The sequence below is a fragment of the Rhinolophus ferrumequinum genome, chromosome 25 (assembly GCF_004115265.2).
Source record: "Rhinolophus ferrumequinum isolate MPI-CBG mRhiFer1 chromosome 25, mRhiFer1_v1.p, whole genome shotgun sequence".
NCBI classification, from domain to species: Eukaryota; Metazoa; Chordata; class Mammalia; order Chiroptera; family Rhinolophidae; genus Rhinolophus; species Rhinolophus ferrumequinum.
In genome coordinates this window covers 34,373,853-34,392,066 of record NC_046308.1, presented here as the reverse complement: position 1 = coordinate 34,392,066, position 18,214 = coordinate 34,373,853, and the positions used below count along the sequence as shown (strand labels likewise).

The following is an 18,214-nucleotide window of genomic DNA, read 5'->3' as shown; positions in this document are numbered from 1 at the left end:
TTCCCCTCACCCCATTCTCTGGCCTCACTTGTCGGTTCTCTGGTCCCTGTGCTCCCCCCTCCTCCCCTCTGGGTGTGCGTGGGTGGTTCCCCCACAGCCTGTGTTGATAACTGCTTTGTTTCTGATTGATCTCAGCTATCTGGGCAGTGTTGTCGAGACAAGCCTCTCCTCAGCTCAATAGGTAAGGGAGCTCCGCGGCTGGGGTGGGGTGGGGGGTGGACAGGCGGACGGGGCTTTGGCAGGGCCATCGCTTCCTTTACAGGGGAATCCAGACCACACCCCCTCACCCCCTCTGGGGGCAGCAGCCTCTGCCCCTCGATCCCCACGGCTTCTGGGCTCCCCACATCATGCTGCTCCAACAGTCCCACCAGGCCGCGCTCGGCACTGCCTAGCTGTAGCTTGTCACCCCACCCTACATGTCAAGCCCTCTCCCACAGCCTCCCTGCAGTTCTCCTCACTCAGACACCTCGCCATCCTGCTGCCAACACACCTAGAGCTGCCACAGAAGCCCCTTGGGACCCTGCATGCACTCTGAGGGACCCAGAATGCCTAAGTTCTGCTTCGCATCTCTGCACCCGTGGAAACCTGTCTGGGGCCACACCGGTACCCAGGAACACCCCACCCCCTTCTCTGCCCTGTTTCCCCAGCAGCCTCAGGCATAGTACCCCGTTCCCCAAACCCCCCCAAAACTGAGACCTTCAGGGTGGCTGGTCCCTCACTGTCTTCTTGGGGTCTTCCTAACAGTCGGTCCTCTCACAGAACACAGGACTGGGGTGTGGCCAAGGTCCTTCCCTCAACCACTGGGTCTTCCTTAGGACCAGGTCACCTTTGGTTCTGTGAGGGCAGGGAGATGTCACCACTTCCTATGATTCTTTCATTCTGCAGCCTGTTCTTGGCTGTTACAAGACTGAGATGTTTGTCCTCAGGTTCAAATTGCTCTCAAGGTCCCCGTAGTAGCCACTTCTGACCCCTTCGGGTGACAGCCATAGGGAGAGAGTCTTGGGAGGAGCTCCACAAGGGAGAGCACAGGTTTCCCCAGGCAGAAGGGAGTTGAGTTGGCAAGAGGCAAACATGGGGATGCAGCACGGCACTCCTTCCTCTGCTCTCCACCATGGTGACACATCTCCCACCTTCTTCCAGGTTTCAGGGGGTCTCAGGAACTGGGCATTTAGAGGGGTATCAAGTCTCTTAAAGAGGCTCTTAGGCTCTCTTGCTCTCATGGTAACTGAGAAGATGCTTCTTTTTGCTCTGGTTGCCATTGCCATGCTTCTGGGAACATGTAGGGCCCTGGCACTCAGGTGGGAGAGGGAGAGCCTTCTTCTGGTGTCTCTGACTTCCCTAGGTGAGAAACAGCTGCCTCCCTTCGCCACCTGGGGGTGTCCAGGAAGGCTGATCATTCCAACTCAGGACTATATATCTACAGTCATAAGAAAAGCGTCCTATAATGAGGATGCCATGCTATTTCTTTACAATCTGCAGTTATCAAAGTGTAGTAGCCAGCAGGCTGTGGGATTGTATGAGGCCAGCTGGGGGCCCCACTTTAGCTGTTAGCACTGAGAGAGCATGGAGGGGTCAGGAAGTCTTTGTGAGTTCAGGTAGGGGTCTGCTGGGGCCTGCCGGGATGCTCCAGAGTGACAGTGACTAGACCGTCCTCCACCTCCCCTGCTGTCCCTCCTTATAGCCCCAATTATGACCCTCTGTCACCCCCAGAGTTTTGACAGCTCCAGGACCAGCTCTCACTGCTAAAAAGTGCCTGGACCCCATTCTCATTTGCCTCTCTCCCTCACCCAACTGTTGACCCCCCTCTCCCCATTGTCCTACTGCGTCCGAGCTGAGACAGCTCAGCTATCATACTCTCAATGTTGTGGCAAACCCAGAAACCAGGGACCCTGATGAGAAAGCATTATTTCCTCTGGGCCTGGCCAGCACCCCCAGCCTAGGAGAATAAGATCCTCCCGCAGCCTTGGAGTTAGACCTTGATGGTGCTGGGCAGCGGGAGCCACCGCTCGCCCTTCTGCTTGCTGAGGGCCTCCCTGGGCACGGTAGCTGCTGGGGCCATTGGGAGGCGTCAAGCTCCTCTTCAGATGCTGTCTTCATGCTGCGCCTTTGCATGTGTCTCCACTCAGTCTTGCTTGGAGAAGGTGTGACACGTCTTGTCTACGTCCGTTCTCACTCTGTTCCTATTTCCTTCAATTTCTCTCCTGTTCCCTTTCCCCACACCTACAGTTGTTTCCCTGCCTCTCCTCCTCCTCTCTCTCCCCTTTCTTTCCTTCCCAACTCCCATCTCAAAATGGGGAGTTGTATTGCGTGGACCTGTCCTTTTGTGAATGGCTGGGAGGCTGAGTGTTTTTCTCAGCTCCCTGTCTGATACCTGTAGCACCCCTATTCTCATATTGCCCTCTCACACCCTTTCCATTAATACCGACCTTGGCCTCCCTGATGCAGGTGGGTCTGGGAGCATGGATGGGGCCCCCTTTTACTACGTGAATCATAGGCAGGCGCTTCTGTTTGGAATAAGCTTCTCCCGACTTCTGAGGCCAAGCACTCGGTTTGTGCCCTGATCCCACTAGAAAGGTACTAGCTATGGTCAAAGCGGAGTAGCAGCTGACCTCCAGACTCCTGGCTTTCTATTTTGTATATGGAGAATGGATTTGCCTTTTTCCTGGCTACATCTTGAATGTGTGTAGATTTCCTCGGCCTTCCATCCACAATATGTAGTCAGATAAGCAGAGTCTGCTCTCAGACAATTAAGAAGAAGATGGAAATGTTGTTTAAATCATTGCTTCTGCCTGTTGACTAGAAGATAGCTGCAAACTGGGTTATAATGGTCAGCAATTCAGGCATTAAGGGCAGGAAATGTCCTTAATGGATTTTGGATTTTGACTTTCCTGTCCTGTAATTTGCCTGCATTTTGAATCAGGCTGTGTCTTTCTTCCACTACTCTGGGTCAGCACCAGAGCTAAGCAGCTAAGGTAAGCTTAGCTGAATGGTCATGATTTGGGTTTTCTATGGATTTTATGAAGAGAGACAGAAAAAAACAAGAGTGAATTCCGGGCTATTTTTGGTAGTTCTGAATTGCAGAGGAACACCACTGGGATGGAAAACTGCAGTTTATGGGGAAGAGAGGTTTGGAAGATCCAGAAATAACCCTAGGCTTTGAGGTCTTCACCTTTCAGTAATGCTCTTTCTTCCTGGCAGAAGGAGCACCACAGAGTTTGCAGAATTCCTGTATGTTTGGGAAGAATTGAGTCTGTTTAGAAAGAGACCTGGGGCCTCAACTTCCTGGAGAGCCCAGGGCTGGATTCTGTTCTGATAGGGTCACCTGTGGGTCAACCCCAAGTTTACTTGCCAGTTTTATTCCAGGGGTAGATGGGACTGCTTAACCTATGCTTCCTACTGTCTAAAAGACACCAGCGCCAAAAGCTTCATTACCTGAAAATCCCCCAGGTGGGCTTGGCATTGACAGGGGACATGGTCACCCTTCCTAGAAAAGGGAGCCAAGTTGATTCCAAAGGGCGTTACACACTGCAGGTAAAGTCTTTTGGACCCCATTTCATATGTCTTTTCTGTATAATTTGCTAAAAATGAAGACCCATTTTGCCCCCTTCTCTCCTCCCTCCTGTCCATCTGGACACTTGTTTATGTTTTTCTCCTGCATTGGGATTGTGTCTTTGTGCCTCCAGGAGCCTTCTTCTGTCATGCTTCTGTGTCTGAGTGCTGAGCCAAAAGTGAAAACAGGTGGACAGCAGGTGTCCTGGAAGAGCTGGAGCTTGGCTCTTTCACGAGGGAAAACTGGCTTATCCTCCTCAGTGGATTTACTGTTTGGGAATTTTTGCCTAAAGCAGCCAGCTGAGAACATCAGTGACCTTTACAGCTAGTGCATTCTGGGGCAGATGAATTTCTCAGATGATGTGTGGAGGCAGGTTTTCTTTGATGTAGCTTCTATCCCTGCGTTACTAGGAAGAAGTTGGAAAAACAGTTTAGCCTAGTGTTGACAGTCTTGGCTCTACCACATAGTAAATGGATTATTGGACAAGGTACCTGGCTTAACTTCAGTTTCTCTATCTGAAAAATGGGGTCAATGTAGTATTTACCTCTTAGGATTGTTGTAAGGATTAAAAAAAATTATCATAGAGAACATAAATCGGTGCCTGGCATGGTAAGTGGTAAATAAATTCTGTATGATAAAAAATGATAATGGTAACAATTTATTGATTGTAATAATAAAAACATCCCTGGAAGTTTCACCTGGCTTGGAGAATCCATAGGAATTTTCAGGGTTTCTCTCATGCCCTAGTGAAACACCCTGGATTATGTTTTTATAGCACTGTTCCCTGGGTCCACTTGCTTGTCATACGCCTCCTCAAACCATACGTCACTCATCAGTATGGTTCTTCTGAAGAGGCTGGCTCGGTGGGACCAGGAGACAGATAAACTGAACAGTAGATTCATATCTTTGATTTTCCTTTTAGGCAGCATGAGAAGCCTTAGTCAAGGATGAGAAGGGGGTGAGGACATTCCACCAGCCCCCTCACGCCCTACCCATCTCCATCCTTTGCCCGCCTTCCAAATTCCCTTCCAGCTGCTGCTGCTGCTGCTGCTGCTGCTGCTGCTGCTGCTGCTGCTGCTGTATAGATCTCTGTGGGTAGACTGTGGAGTTTGTGAAAGAGGAAGGAATGGGGAATTGGCAGATTGGGTCTTTGGGGGTAGAAGACCTGACTTCTAATGGTGAGTGGACTACTTCCCTATGAGACTGCGGATGTGCCTGTGTGCACGTGTAGGTGTGACTTCTTAGCTCCGTGCTATCAGGGGAAAATCAAGAAGTTGTCTCTGACCTGAACTTTGGAGGAGCTTCTTGATACTTTGTTTATTGAAGTGCTGTGGAATGATGACATCCATCAAAGAAGATGAAGGTTGCTTCATTGCCAATTAATACAGGAAACCCCAGAGACCAGAGGCTTATCTACAATTAGTCTGTAAGTTTTTTCTTCCCTCCTTCCCACAAAGATACCCATTGTTGGGGCAATGCAACTGCAATCTTGCCATCCCTCTGTCATTTTCAAAAATACTTTGGACTGCTTGTTCACCATTGGGAACTTCTTTTCCCCTCACAGGGTTATCTGTTCTTCTTAATCAGGATACACCCCAAACCAATTGGGATGGAGATGGAAGAGGGAGATGTGGGGACTGAGGCAGAGTGCTTTTCATCTCAGTCCACCATGGCCCTAGAATGTCTCTGCTTCCCTGATTGTGTGCTAATGTCAGCACTGGTGGGAAAGAAAGAGTGACCTGTCTGTCTGTTTTCCCCTTTATTTCTCAGGCTCCAAGTTTGGCTTATTTTGAGAAGAAATGCCATTGGTAACACACCTTCTAGATTTTCTTCTTGTATGACTCTTGAAAAATTCTCTCCAATATGCACAGATTGTCGCAGATAGCCTATCCTCTCAGCTTTCTTTGGTCCCCTTTCTCACCTGGGCTGCACAGGCTTCAATTAAATTGTTGACTAACCATGCATTTGATCCATCAGGCAAATGGCAACATCCACTCAACTGGGGGAGAAAAAGAAACCTATATACATGGTCTCTCCTAACAACCTCGGTTTCTTGGTTGAATCTTAAAATATAGAGATTCACTGGATACTAGCTACAGATGTCATGGGTTTTGCAAGGCTGCCAGTTTTGGACACTAACAATTGTGATCTCCTTCCACCCTCTACTATTCTCTTAACATGACTGAAGAAATCTGAGCCCAATCTGCAGAGGATCATGGAGACAGTCCTGCTGAAATGTTGGTAGATGACAAGTATTTGTTGCTGTTAGCTGCCTAGATCTTGTAGATGGAGCAGAAGGAGACTAGTGAAGCCGGGTTTCTTATTTGGCCCTGGCCTTCTTTTTTCTGGGGGAGGACAGTTAATTGGGGTTGGAGTTATTCACCTCCTGCTTTAATCTGCTCTTTTACTTTTCATTTAAAGGTCTTGATTGTGATGATTCCTAAGAACTTCAGAAGCTGAAGCTGCTTCCTTCTCTGACCTTACTCTTCCCAGCTTGAGTTCTGTGTGACGGGGCTTCCCATTAAAGTCTCTCTCTCTCCCTTTTCTAGGTCTTCTGATTGCTCTACAGATTCGTTTCCATCTGAGGTAGGCCTCCCACTGCTGGAGCTTTCTACTAGGTTTTCTCCCTTCCAGGAGCAATAGAAAGACAGGTGTCAAGGAACCCTTGTGGACACCTGGGACTCCATTGAACTGTACTCTGTCCTCCTATGGGCCAGCTATTTGCCTTTCTTCCAGTCCCGCATCAAAAGCTCCCTGTTCTGGGAGCTGACCTGTGCCTCTCTAATTGTCCCTTTCCAGAACCCATCCACCTGCACCCGGGAATGCTGCTGCACCTGAGAGGCTGGAGGCTCTGAAATACCAACGAATAAAGAAGCCCAAAAAGTCATCCAAGGGCTCTTCGAAGTCAAAGAAACGATCCGGTAAATGGCGGGAGATGCCATGCTCCTCTTTTTCTACCTTGCCCGCCGTTTTTATGGGATTGTTTGGCTCAGGATCTCAACCTTGGGTTTTCTCTAGAATTGAATCCACCAGCTTATCTGGTTCTTTGTTTCTCTTTAACACTAACTTTCAAGTAATACACAAATATAATTTTCATGTAAAAAATGAGAAAGATGAGGTTAAAATCTCTTGGTTGTCCTCTCATTTCTGTTTCCTCCCATCTGGAAATCGTCCCTCTCAGTTCTATGTGTGTTTTCAGAACCTTTCTGTGCACAGGTGTGTACCTTTAGAAAAGATATTATATTGTTTTAATGTATTTTTTTTTTTTTTTACAAAATAAGTAGTATCTTAGTTTTTTCAATTCTGTAATATGCCTTGGAAATACACCTTATGTATTTCCTTTCTATCGTATCAAGCCTTCTAGTTGGTCATGGGAATTATGGGGTCCTATTGAGTGCTTAGGGGACATCGTGACATGGACCCAGCTTCTGCAGGTTGACCAGGTTTCTCTCAATGAGATAGAGTAAAACCTCCTTACCTTGTAGACAGACACCTCTATTCAGCCCCTTTTCAGATGTTGAAAATTCGTTAATATTTATCATGTACTCTCTTTTAACCAATGGTTTTAGGAATGTGACAAGCTGTCAGACAGGACTGCTGAATGGTTTTTTTGCAGATCTTTAATAACTACTGTAGAGTAACTTTCTTTCGAGACTGGGTTATGGAAAAGTGTTATACAGAGGACCCTGGAATCTTGGGGAGAATGTGCACGCTTATTTCTTACTTAGCTTTTGGGCAGTGCTATTATCCTATTAGTTTATAGATGGGAATACTGAGGCAGAGAAAAAGAAAATGAATTTTTTGGGTTTAGGTGGGTATTGGAGCCCAAAGCTGAATTTTCAACTCATGTAAACTCATTTCAGTTTAAAACCTATCTATCTATCTATCTATCTATCTATCTATCTATCTATCTATCTATCTATCTATCTATCTATCTTTCCTTCTCCTCCTTTTTCTTCTCCTCCTCCTCCTCCTTCTTTTACAAAAAAGTCACATCAGATGCCAATATTCTGTCTTGTTCTGTTTACAGTGGTCCTTTTCCCTTACATGTTAACTCCAAAATATATCTTTAGCCCTGATCTCTTCCAGGAGCTCAAGTCTCATATTGCCAGATGCCTGCTGAACATGCACTTGGGTGTTTTATAAGACTTTATTATGTCCAAAATAGAATTATTGACAATCCTCTCCAAATCTACTTCTTCTCAGTTTTTCCTTAATTTCATAAATAGCTGATACCAACCCAGTTGCTCAGGCTACTTCAACCTTGATTCTTGATTCTTCTCTTGCTCTTATATCTTACATCCAATCCATTTGGTAAGGTCTGTTGGCTCACCTTTTAAAACATATCCTGAATCTGACCACTTTTTTCTGTCTCGCTGCTAAAACTAAATTCTGACTCATGCTTATCTCTCGTCTTGACTATTCAAATAGCTTCCCAAATGGTCTTCCTGCCTCCATCCTGACTACTTCTACAGTACATTGTACAAACAGCAACTAGAGTGATCTTTAGAAAATGTAATAACATACTCTCTCCTTTGGTCATGGGCATGCACACACACATACACACATACTTCTGATTAAAACCTTCCAGAAACTTCCCACTGAAACCAGAACAGATTTCGAACTTCTGATGATACCCTTGTTTATCTTCCCTGCTTCACTTCCTCTACTCATTCTGCTTTAGCCCCAGTAGCCATCCTTCTGTCTCCAGAATATGTGACATTTGCTCTTAATTCAGGGTTTTCACACTTGCCGTTCCTTCTGCTTGGTACACTTTTTCCTCAGATCTTGGGAAAGCTCATAATTCAAGACTCAACTCAAGAGTTACTCCAGAGAGTAGCAGTGCCTCAGTTATTTGCTATCTCATAATCCTCTTTCACCTTTTTTTGTAGCACTCACAGTATCTGAAAATTTTATTTCTGTGATTTTAAAAGTCTTTACATTTTGTCTCTTCCTCCCCACCACCACATTAATGTATAATCTTCTAGAAAGCAAGGGTTTTATCTCTGTATCCCCAGAAGGGCCATGAGTCACAGGAGTGGCCCTGGAAGTCTGGAAGGGCCATGTCTGACTCTACTGCACATAACTAAAATCCATCATTGCTTTGGGGAGAGCAAGGGGTGGAGGATGAAAAAAATGTTTTGAGTCCCAACCCCAGTATCTAGAATGATGCCTCATACCCAGGAAGCACTAAAAAATGATATATTAACACTTTTTTTAATAAAAAGAAAAATGAATATTAGACAAAAGATATTAAATAAATACACTTAATATTAAATAAAACATAAATATTGATTGACTAGATGCACTCTACCTTCTTGGCTTTCGTGAGAACTAGAGGAGCACACTTGGGGTATTGGTGGCCCTTGTGAAGAAGGTGGTTTCTCTGCTACTGTTTGCTCTGGTCCCCATATAATCAGGTGACCCCTTTGTTTAATACCAGAAACTCAGAATATGTGCCCTGGTGAGTGTGTGAGGCTGCGATCTTCCTTTTCACTCAGTTTCTTTTCTTTTCATCTGTTCCGTGCACCTCTTTTTCCTTCCTAGATGGTCCTGCCTCCCAGGCTCAGCAGCTTCCAAACTCTCAGGTTCTGTGGCCCGATGAAGCTGTCTGCCTCCGAAAGAAGAAGAGACATTCTCGGCCGGACCCCTTTGCCCGCCTTTCAGACTTATGCCACCGCCAGCTTCCAGAAGACCAGAAGGCGATTCTCAACAGCATGGATCATGACGACCCCGGCCATGCCACTCTCCTGTGACAACACAACTCTAAGTGCTCCCAGAGCGAGAATGCTGGGCTGAGCGCAAGGGAGGGACACATGGTGATGGGTGCTGGGGTCTCGTCTTCCTCATCAGTGGAGGCATGGCATGGCCAGTAGTTCTGAGGGCTGCTCAGACCATTGTTCTCTCTGTTCTCTCTCTGGCCAGAGCGGGAGTCTCCTCCAAATCCTGGCCAGCTGGCCTCGTCTTTGGGACATGGGGCTAGGGCAGACATTTTGGCTATGGGTGGAGATCAGAAAGTGAACTGGGGACAGGGAGAAATTTTCCTCCTCCCCACCACTCCCCGCTTCACTAGACTGATTTCTCTCACCTCTTCAAAGATCTTTGGAAGTGAAGAAGAGGAAAGCAATGGCTTTTATTGCTCTCTGCTTCTGCTTCAGTTTTTAAGTCCTAGGAGAGGGCTGAACCTCCATCCTGCCTTCCTAACTCTACATATATATAGATATAGATACAGATGCATAGGTATGTAGTTGGTGGGTTTCTCTATGTGTATATATATGTACGTTGAAGCAAAGTGCTGTTTATTTCTGTGGTCAGTGGAAGAAGGAGGAAGAGGGCAGCATACAGGTGGGGCTTGTGAGTAGGACTGGCAGAGACCTGGCTGGGTGCCCTGATGTCTGTCTTGGGGATTATTCTTTCTGAAATAGGATTCATGCCTTCTCAGCTGAATTCAACATTTGACTCTCGACTTTCTCCCATCCAGAGCAGAAGCTGGAGCTTGCTATGATTTCCAGCTGCCTGCACTGGAAGTTGAGCAATGAGTTACCACAGAACTAAACACAAGCCTTTATTTCTTGGTTCCTGGGTGGAGAAAGGGTGGCAGGCAAAGGGCCAGACTGACATCTTCCTTTCATACTTTGGCTCAGAAGTAGAAGCTGCTTCATAGTAGGGCTGAGAGGCGGGCCCTGATGCACAAACTTGAGCCCATCCGTCAGTCCTTTTTGGTACAGCCAGGGCCTGGAGCCTTGGGTCCAAAGGGCTTCCCATTCTGGAGCCGTCTGTGCTGATCACCAAGCTGCTGCTGCTCTATTTATATTCAGCCTCTGGCTCGGCACCCTCTGGAGTGCTGTTCCAAAGCTGCTGACTGGGTTCCTCCTTTCCTTTTGTGGAAGCTAATTTCCCAGATTGATTAATTGCCACTTGTGGGGAGCCTGCTGGTGGCTCCTTTCCATGTTCTCCACATGCTGCCTGCAGGCTCATCTCTGCCCTGGACCCTCCTCCACCCTGTGGACTCCAGCTCCAACAGGATGGCATCAGATGAACCTAGGATGCCTCAGATTTCTGGGTTCTGGGGGTGCTGTGGATCCCCTCTCTTTCCCCAGTTCTATGTAAGTGGAACTGGCTGAGGCCTGGGAATGAAGGTGGAAGGGGTGGTAGGTAAGGGCCTGGGCTCTGAGCCTTTCTCTGCCAAAATCTTGTCCTAGTTCAAACTGTCAGCACCCAGAGCTTCTGTGAGTTCATCTTAAAACAACTAAAGATGTCTCTTTCTCTCTCTTCTAGTAAGATAATGGTGCCGTCCAAGCACAGGGCAGAAGGCCCTGAGGGTAGATGGGGATGCATCTGGTTTCTCTTTCCTTCTACTTGTGTAGGAGCCTGTCCTTCTAGCTGCCACAGAATAAAGGTGGCTATCAGGTTCTTTGAAGTATTTCCTTGTTGGTGCTTCTGTCTTGGTGGGTTTGGGGACATCCACCTCTCCCCAGTTACCTGCTTCGATGTTGGCCAAGTCAAGGCATTGGAGGCATCTGCAAGTCTCATTGCAGTTGCCAGTGGCTCAGCCCGGTGACCTAGGCCAGCTTGGACCTGCTCCTTGCTGGGAGCTTCCATTTTAGGGATGAGTTCTCTGCCACACAGACTCTAGTCCTTCTTTTCTGTCGCCTAGCGAATGGGGACCAGTTCCACCAAGGGGTTCTGCCATGCAAGTCGCACAGCCTCAGTTCATTTCTGAACACAATGAGCCATGGTGAAGAGGGGAAAAGGGGCAGTTTCTTGCCCTTGTTGACGGCCTCATCTCTCTGGGGCTGGACCTACAACCTTGGGGTGGAACCTGGACCTTCCAGCTAGCGCACTTCTCCGGGCATCTAAGTCCACTTTACCACCGGGAGGCAGCGCCAGCAAAACCGAAGAGCAGAGGGTTGGTGACTGTCTTCTTTCCTGAGGCAGCACTACCTCTGTCATCGTACCCCGATCAGTGTGACTCACTGACTACCATTCCTGGGGCACGTGGGGCCTCATACCACGTCAGTTGGTAGCCTCTGTCTACTCTTCAGGGCATGCCATTTCTCACTCCAGGCCAGATCCTGGCTGGAATGTGAATGTAGATGCCAGGGCTATAGGTCTTCAGGATGAATTAGTCCAAACTTTTCTAAGCTCCGTGCTGGGAATTCTAGGCCCTGTAGGTTATAAAAGAAGAGGAGAAGGTGAAGTAGAAGGCATTGCTTCTTTAGGATGTCATACAGGGCTGAGAGCCAAACTCCGGCTGAGGTACTTCAGACTATGGCTATCTCGGGGGATCCACCAGTGAGCGATCGTCAGTGCTAACAAAGGTGCTGACTCCTTCCTTCTTTTCTTCCTCTGGCAGTGCCCCTACCTGCTCAGCACATCAGACCAAATGGTTGGAGCACTGCTTTGTGCTGGCCACTGGGTGGCAGCTGTGCTGGGCTTGCCCAAGGCTCTCTCAACGGCCTCCGACTCATTCCTCCTCCCAAGAGGGCTTCCTTCTTGCGACAGTGTCTTTGAAGGCCAGCAGCCTTCCTACACCCCTGGGAGCTATTTCGGTCTTTCCTTTAAGGACTGTGATGGAAATTGGCAGAATACAGCCCCCTCTGTCCATATGATGGAGGGTCAAGATGTTACAGACACACACTTAAGTGCTGGGTGTGTGCACGTGTGTGGTTGTGAATGTGTGCATGATGGGGGTGTAGCCATTTCTAGGGACCAAATGTCCTTTGTACTCTGCCCTTGAACAATTGCAATGAGCACTATTAAGCTTCCTAGGACTTTCATTATCCACCGTATGGGAGATCAGATGTCTTCCAAACTTCCCCTTTTATGGTCTGATAGCCTTGCAATAGAAGTAAGAAGTAACTCAGATAAAAATCTATTCCTGTGTCTCAGTCTTTTGTCTGCCTCTCCATTCTGCATTTTGACTGGAAATTATGGCTGTTTCAGCCTTAGGTGATTTCACAGACCAGGAAAAGGGTCAGATGCTTCTAGAAGGGGCTTGAGGCTGAAAGCACTTGGGGGATCTGAGCCTGCAATTATTTGGGGAAAGAAAATGAGCAATAAGGAGAAGGGGAGTCCAGTGTCTTGATTTGCTGGCTGACCACACTGAATGGGTTTCGTGGCAGGAGTGGGGTCATATGTGGGGATTGTCATTTGTTGCTATGGCCCCCCCTCTGCTGGTGAACTCTGCCAACCATATCTCCCAGTCTCTCCCTAGCAGCTTTCCTTGAGAGACGCGGGGTTGTGAGGGGCCTTTTGAGATTCCACTTTCTCAACAGGAAAGCTGCTTCGTCCCACAGGACTAGCAGGGTCTGTGTCCCCATTTGAGGAGGGGCCTATGTCCCATGATAATGCTCTTGGGGGAATCTCAAGCAGGAGTGGATGGAGGTGAGAAATTATTAATATTTCTAAATGTTCTGCCTTTATTTTTGACTTAGGATTGAAAATATTTGTGGTTGAACTGATTTCAGTTGTTTTCCTGTGTCTTTTTCATGCAGAGGAAACTGGGTAGGGTTCAGAATTTCCTGAGTAGGTTTTTTGTTTCTGTTTTTTTTTGGCAAGGTTGACAAAACAGTAGCTTCAGGGAAGAAACAGACGTCACTGAGCACCAGGGTGACTTTGCCACTCCCCAGGATTAGAATCTAGGATTGAGGTGTGCATGGCTGGAGCTGTTTCTTCCAGTGTTGTTAGAAAAAACCTTTTTGGAAGTTGGGGTGGGTTGGGGAAGAATTGTACATAAAGTACATTTTATTATTATGTAGAGAAACATAAGAAAAGAAAAGCTCACGGTTAATCTTGGGCTTGCTTTGCTTGCATGTAAAGGAGCTTTGGGGGGCATCATAGGGATTGCTGGGGAGCAGCAGGAAGGAACCCAAGGATAGAGATGGGTGGCTCCCTCTGGGAAGAGTGCACATTCTCACCAGGCCTGTTTGGTCCAACTCTGCCTTTCTATCTTCTCCAGAATAAAGGGAGGCAGGCTCAGCAGGCTGGAGGCACAGAGCCCCTTGGGTCTGTACCTGTTGCTTTGGAGAGAAGGCCCAGGAGGTGTGTTAATATCCAGATCAAGAATAAATAGGTAATTAATTGCGTAAGTGTTTCAGAAAGGGGAGTTAGAGAGCTGGAGCAGAGAGAGGAGGTCAAGATATTTTGCCAGGTATTTATGAGGCTGAAAGGGGAATAGAGAGTTAGGTCAGTCATGGATTAGAAAGTTTGGGTCCTGGGATAAGACAGTGAGGACAAAGCCAGGGGACATCAAATCAAGCCTTAACCTTTCTCTCTGGGGCACATGATAACTTTGTTACCACTAAGGGTGCAGCGTACAGGTTGGAGGTCATCCTAAGAAAAGGAAGAGAAGTGATTACCCTGTGATGAGGGCAGGTGGGGAAGGGGTGGCAATGAAGTTCATTTTGGGGGCAGTTGTGGGAGGGTGACATTGTTATTGCAAAAAGACTGTGGGATTGGAGTCTTGGACCATAGGCCCAGACTGGATCTTGGAAGAGGTCTTGTTTCTTAGCTAGACTTCCTTGCTTCTGCTAGAATTAGCCTATAACACTAAGTGCCCAAACCAAACATGGACATATTTTTGTGATGTCTTTCAACATTATCTATTTGTTATTGGGGTCTCCTCAGGCCCAAAGCTAGGATACTTGTCTTGAGATTCCCCAGGCTATCACCAGTTCTGTGTCAGTGGAGAAGGAAGAATCATTCTTGTGAGCTTCATGTGTTTGTTCTCATAAGCAGAAATGGCAGGTGGCCTTCCATGATCTGACACTGTTCCTGAGACATCGCTGCTGGTGATGGAGAGGAGGGACTGGGGCTTGACTTTTGCATTGTTTACCCTTTCTTATTGAGGTACAGAGACTAACTTCAGACCATGAAGCTACACAGTGGCTTTCTACTTAGAGGTTTGTCCTCAGTTTCTCTTACTTTGATAGTTTAGGGCTACCAGTCTGGTTGGCATAAGAGGGGAAAGAGAGTTACCCTGATACCAGACCAGCCATGCTCTTTGTTGTCTCCAACTCTTCCGACTTTCAGATCAAGAGGCAGAATTAAAAATCTCTTCTTTAGAAGAAGTTAGTAAACCAACGATAAAAGCTCAGATTGGACTTCAGCACTCTTAGCAACTTGGTTTGGTTAGGGGTGTCTATTACCACCCTTCCCTCTGACTGGTAGTAAGGCCACACTGGTCCAGTGTTTTATTTCTGGGCTGCTCTGTCTGTACTTTCAAATAAGGCTTTCATGAGCAAATATAATAAGCCCACCAGATGTTTTGTGTGTTGGGTTGCTGAGAGGGTAGAAGTGTGTTCATGACCTCATTTTAAGTTGATAGAATAATTCACAATAGATTGAGTCTGATCCAAAGACACCTCTACACTCCAAAGGTTTCTGTGTAGGATAAGGAACAATTAAGCCTTAATACAAATATCATTAATGGGTGGCCATGCCTCATAGAAGGAAGAGTCAGAGTATCTTGATTGCTAAATATTTTGGTAAAACAGCAAGCAGCAGTTGAAATCACTTGGATTTTCTCTTCTGTGGTAGCTCTATAGTAGTAATTAGGGTTTCTGAAAAGGGATGATGACATAGTTGTCAGCTTTGTACCACTGGCCTGGAGAGCTAGGTTAGGGAGTTGGAGTGGTACAAATTCTCAGTTCCTGTCCTTGGTCCCGTGGCCCTCTGCCTTTCCCATCCCACTACACGTGATATTAATGTCTGTCTGGGCCTGGTCTTTAGGAAATATGCTCCACCTCTCCCTGGCACTGGGTTTCCTGGGTTTATTTTAGGAATTAAGGCAAGCTCTTCCCTTCCACCCCAGGTACACACCAATTAGGTTCCCTTTCCTTCCTCACCCCCACTTCTTTATGGCTCCAGGGATCTTGAATTTGTGCATGGTTTACAATGGGGAGGTGGTTGGGTTGGGCTGGGAATCTGGGAGGGGAGAAAGTTTGGGCTGGGAGGGGGGATTTGCATTTTCAGCCTTAGAAATACCACAAGCATGCTTTTGGGCCATGTGTGGGGTTATCACATATGTAGATGGAAGAGGCAAATGCCAACTCTCCTCATATTGGTCGTGAGGGCTTAGGGTCTTTTTGCTTCCTTTGGCTTAGGGCATCTATGAAACCTTGTTTCCGGTAAGGGGAATAGACCTCCTCATGGTCATGTTGCAATCTTTGGAAGGGACATTGTCAATCACTCTATCAACAAGTATTTACATTGCCTACTATGAACAATCAGAGGTCGGTCATGAGTAGACTGTGTCCTGGCTGGGTCAGAGAAATAGGATTTTCTCACCTGTCCCTCTGCGGTTACCAGGTTCTCAATCTGGTCTCTAACCTCCAGCCAGCTGTCTATTCTGTGTTCCTTTCCTGGGCTCAGGAAGTAAGAGTATGTGTATGAGATTGTGCGTATGGTGTGTTTGTGTGGGTGGTGTGGTATGTGTGTGTGTTGGTGGCGTATGGGGTATGTATGCATGTCCTGTGGTGTGTGGGTGTTTGTGTGTGTTGTGTGGGTATTTGTTGTGTGGTATGTGTTTGTGGTGTGGTGTGGTGGTGGTGGTGGGGTGTGTGTGTGTGTGTGTGTGTGTAGAAGAGGTTTTTAGGGACACACTAATTCACTTGAGGAGCATCAGGCCTCTTTTTAGTTGACTCATTCTCTGCTAGGCAACCTCTGTTTTGGTAGGAGGGTGAAATTAGTAATACACGATCTTTAGTGTATTTTTTATGGAGATTGTAAATAAAATTATATAAATATATATAATTTGTTCTATTTTAAGGAGACAGGGGAACTTATGTAAGGGGGCGGGTAGACACAAGGCAGTAGTTGTGAGTGGGAGGCTTCAGGCACATGAGACATCTCGGGAGTGGGAAATGGGAGGGCAGGAGAATAAAGCTGGGCCAGAGGAGTGGGGGCTGGTGCCCTCAGCACACATATATACATAGACAGAAAACCTATATAAAGTCTAGCTAGCTAGCTTATCTATATATCTATATATCTATATGAAGTCATAGTTTGCTTTATTTTTATACCTGTGCTTAGAGATGTTTGGAGAAGGACCACCTTCCCAGGTGGCCTGAGATTCTAGCTCATGCCTTGACGCCACTCCGTCCCCATCCTTCCTCTATGCTTCTTCCTTCGAGACACTATTCAGAGTTGCTTGGGTATTTCTGATGGAAATGTGTATATATGAAAAAAATGTAGAACAACAAAACAAGTAATCCACCTGCAGAAAGGACAAGTAAGCAGTAGGTTGTGGGAGCTCCTGGACTAATAGCCCCCAAAACCGGGATCCACAGTATTTCTTGTAGCTCGAAGGCTTTGGCGCAGGTGCTTACTATAGTGAGGATAGAGAGTTGAATCATCCCCATGTTGCTGTGGGTTGGTACTCAGTTCCTCTGAAGGAAACTGACTCAGCAGCATTAGAAAAGAGGAAGTGAAGATTACCTAGGGGCTTACAATACTTGACTTGGTTTGTAGCACTTTGACTCAAGCACTCTTGAGGGGGTGAGTGGGAGGCATCTCACGATAGCTTTGTGTGGCTGACTGCATGGGTTCAGTCTTGGAGAACACCCTGCTTATTCTTGCTGCAGTTTCTTGGAACCAGTGTGAATGTGATATCTAGTATAAATATATCATATATGCTTTTCTCAGTTACTCTTTTAATTGGAAAATAAGGTGGCATTGGAAATGGAATGGTTCAATTCTGGGGCACTGAGTGGAGGATGAGGAGTGAGAGAAGACATTTGGGCATAATGTGGAGGATGGGGCCAGATGGAAACTCCTTCTGGCACCTGGCTTGGGACTTACAGAACTGAACAGTATATATCAGAAGAATCTGACCCAGAACTAGAGATTCTGGGGAGTAGGAGCTCACTTGTGTTTGAGCAGGAAACTTTGTGTGCCCTGAAGAATACCTCTCTGAGAATTCAAGACCTCATATATGCTGCAAGGTCCATGCACATGCAGCCTCAGCAGTCGTCCCCTGGGTGCTAGCTCTTTCTTCTGACTTGCCAAGAGCTGAGAATGATGTGTTTGAAGCTGATGTAGGGCCAGATGGTGCAGGCAGCCAGGAGAGACTCGTAGCTGCCATCTCTCTGCTCTTACTCTGTGTGTCCATTAAAAAGAGGCAATACTAACCCCTCCTCCCCAACCCAAATGTCATGCTGTCAAGAGCTTTTGTCTCATGGAGGTTGGTCACTCGAGGAACTCAGATGCCTCAGCCATTGGAAAGGCTACTTTAACATTTTGAGGGTATTAAGGGAAGAGTAGTGTGGGGTGGAGCTTGAGTCTGACTCCTGACCCTTCTGCCTCCACAGTGTAGACCTTATGGGTCACTGTCCCTGACTCAGGCACTGTCCTTGAGACCCTGGGATTGCCCACTCAAAACACTTCCCATTTCCCAAGGACATTGAAGGAAAAATGGGCTCTGTTCATGCAGTACTGGGAGGGCTCCATTACAGTGTCCATCCTTGGAGGCGACTAATCTGGCAGTTTTCTAAGGAGGCCAGAGGAGAGTCCAGCCAGATGTTTCTTGTAAGATTTTTCAGGGAGGTTGAGCAAGACAAAAAGCAGCACATTCTATTTCCCTTCCCGGCTTGCAATCCCTTTCAACCTACCAAAGCCTCCACACAAAGAGCACTACCCATTACTGTTCTTTTCACTCTTAGA

The 18,214-nt window shown here is 47.0% G+C and overlaps 1 protein-coding gene across 7 annotated transcripts in view; it reads left to right on the top strand.

Moving 5' to 3' along the window:
* Positions 1–16,056, top strand: part of IGSF9B (immunoglobulin superfamily member 9B) — a 53,060-nt gene extending 37,004 nt beyond the window's left edge. For 2 of the 7 annotated variants that reach the window (XM_033097207.1, XM_033097206.1), the window contains exons 19-20: positions 6,350–6,471; positions 9,098–16,056. In XM_033097207.1, the coding sequence (XP_032953098.1) occupies positions 6,350–6,471; positions 9,098–9,306 (331 nt within the window). In that variant the 3' untranslated portion in view covers positions 9,307–16,056. Of the gene's footprint in view, positions 1–135; positions 182–4,472; positions 6,472–9,097 lie in introns of those variants that run through there. The other 5 variants (XR_004422048.1, XR_004422049.1, XR_004422047.1 and 2 more) reach the window with 5 other exon arrangements.
* Positions 16,057–18,214: the final 2,158 nt, after the last annotated feature.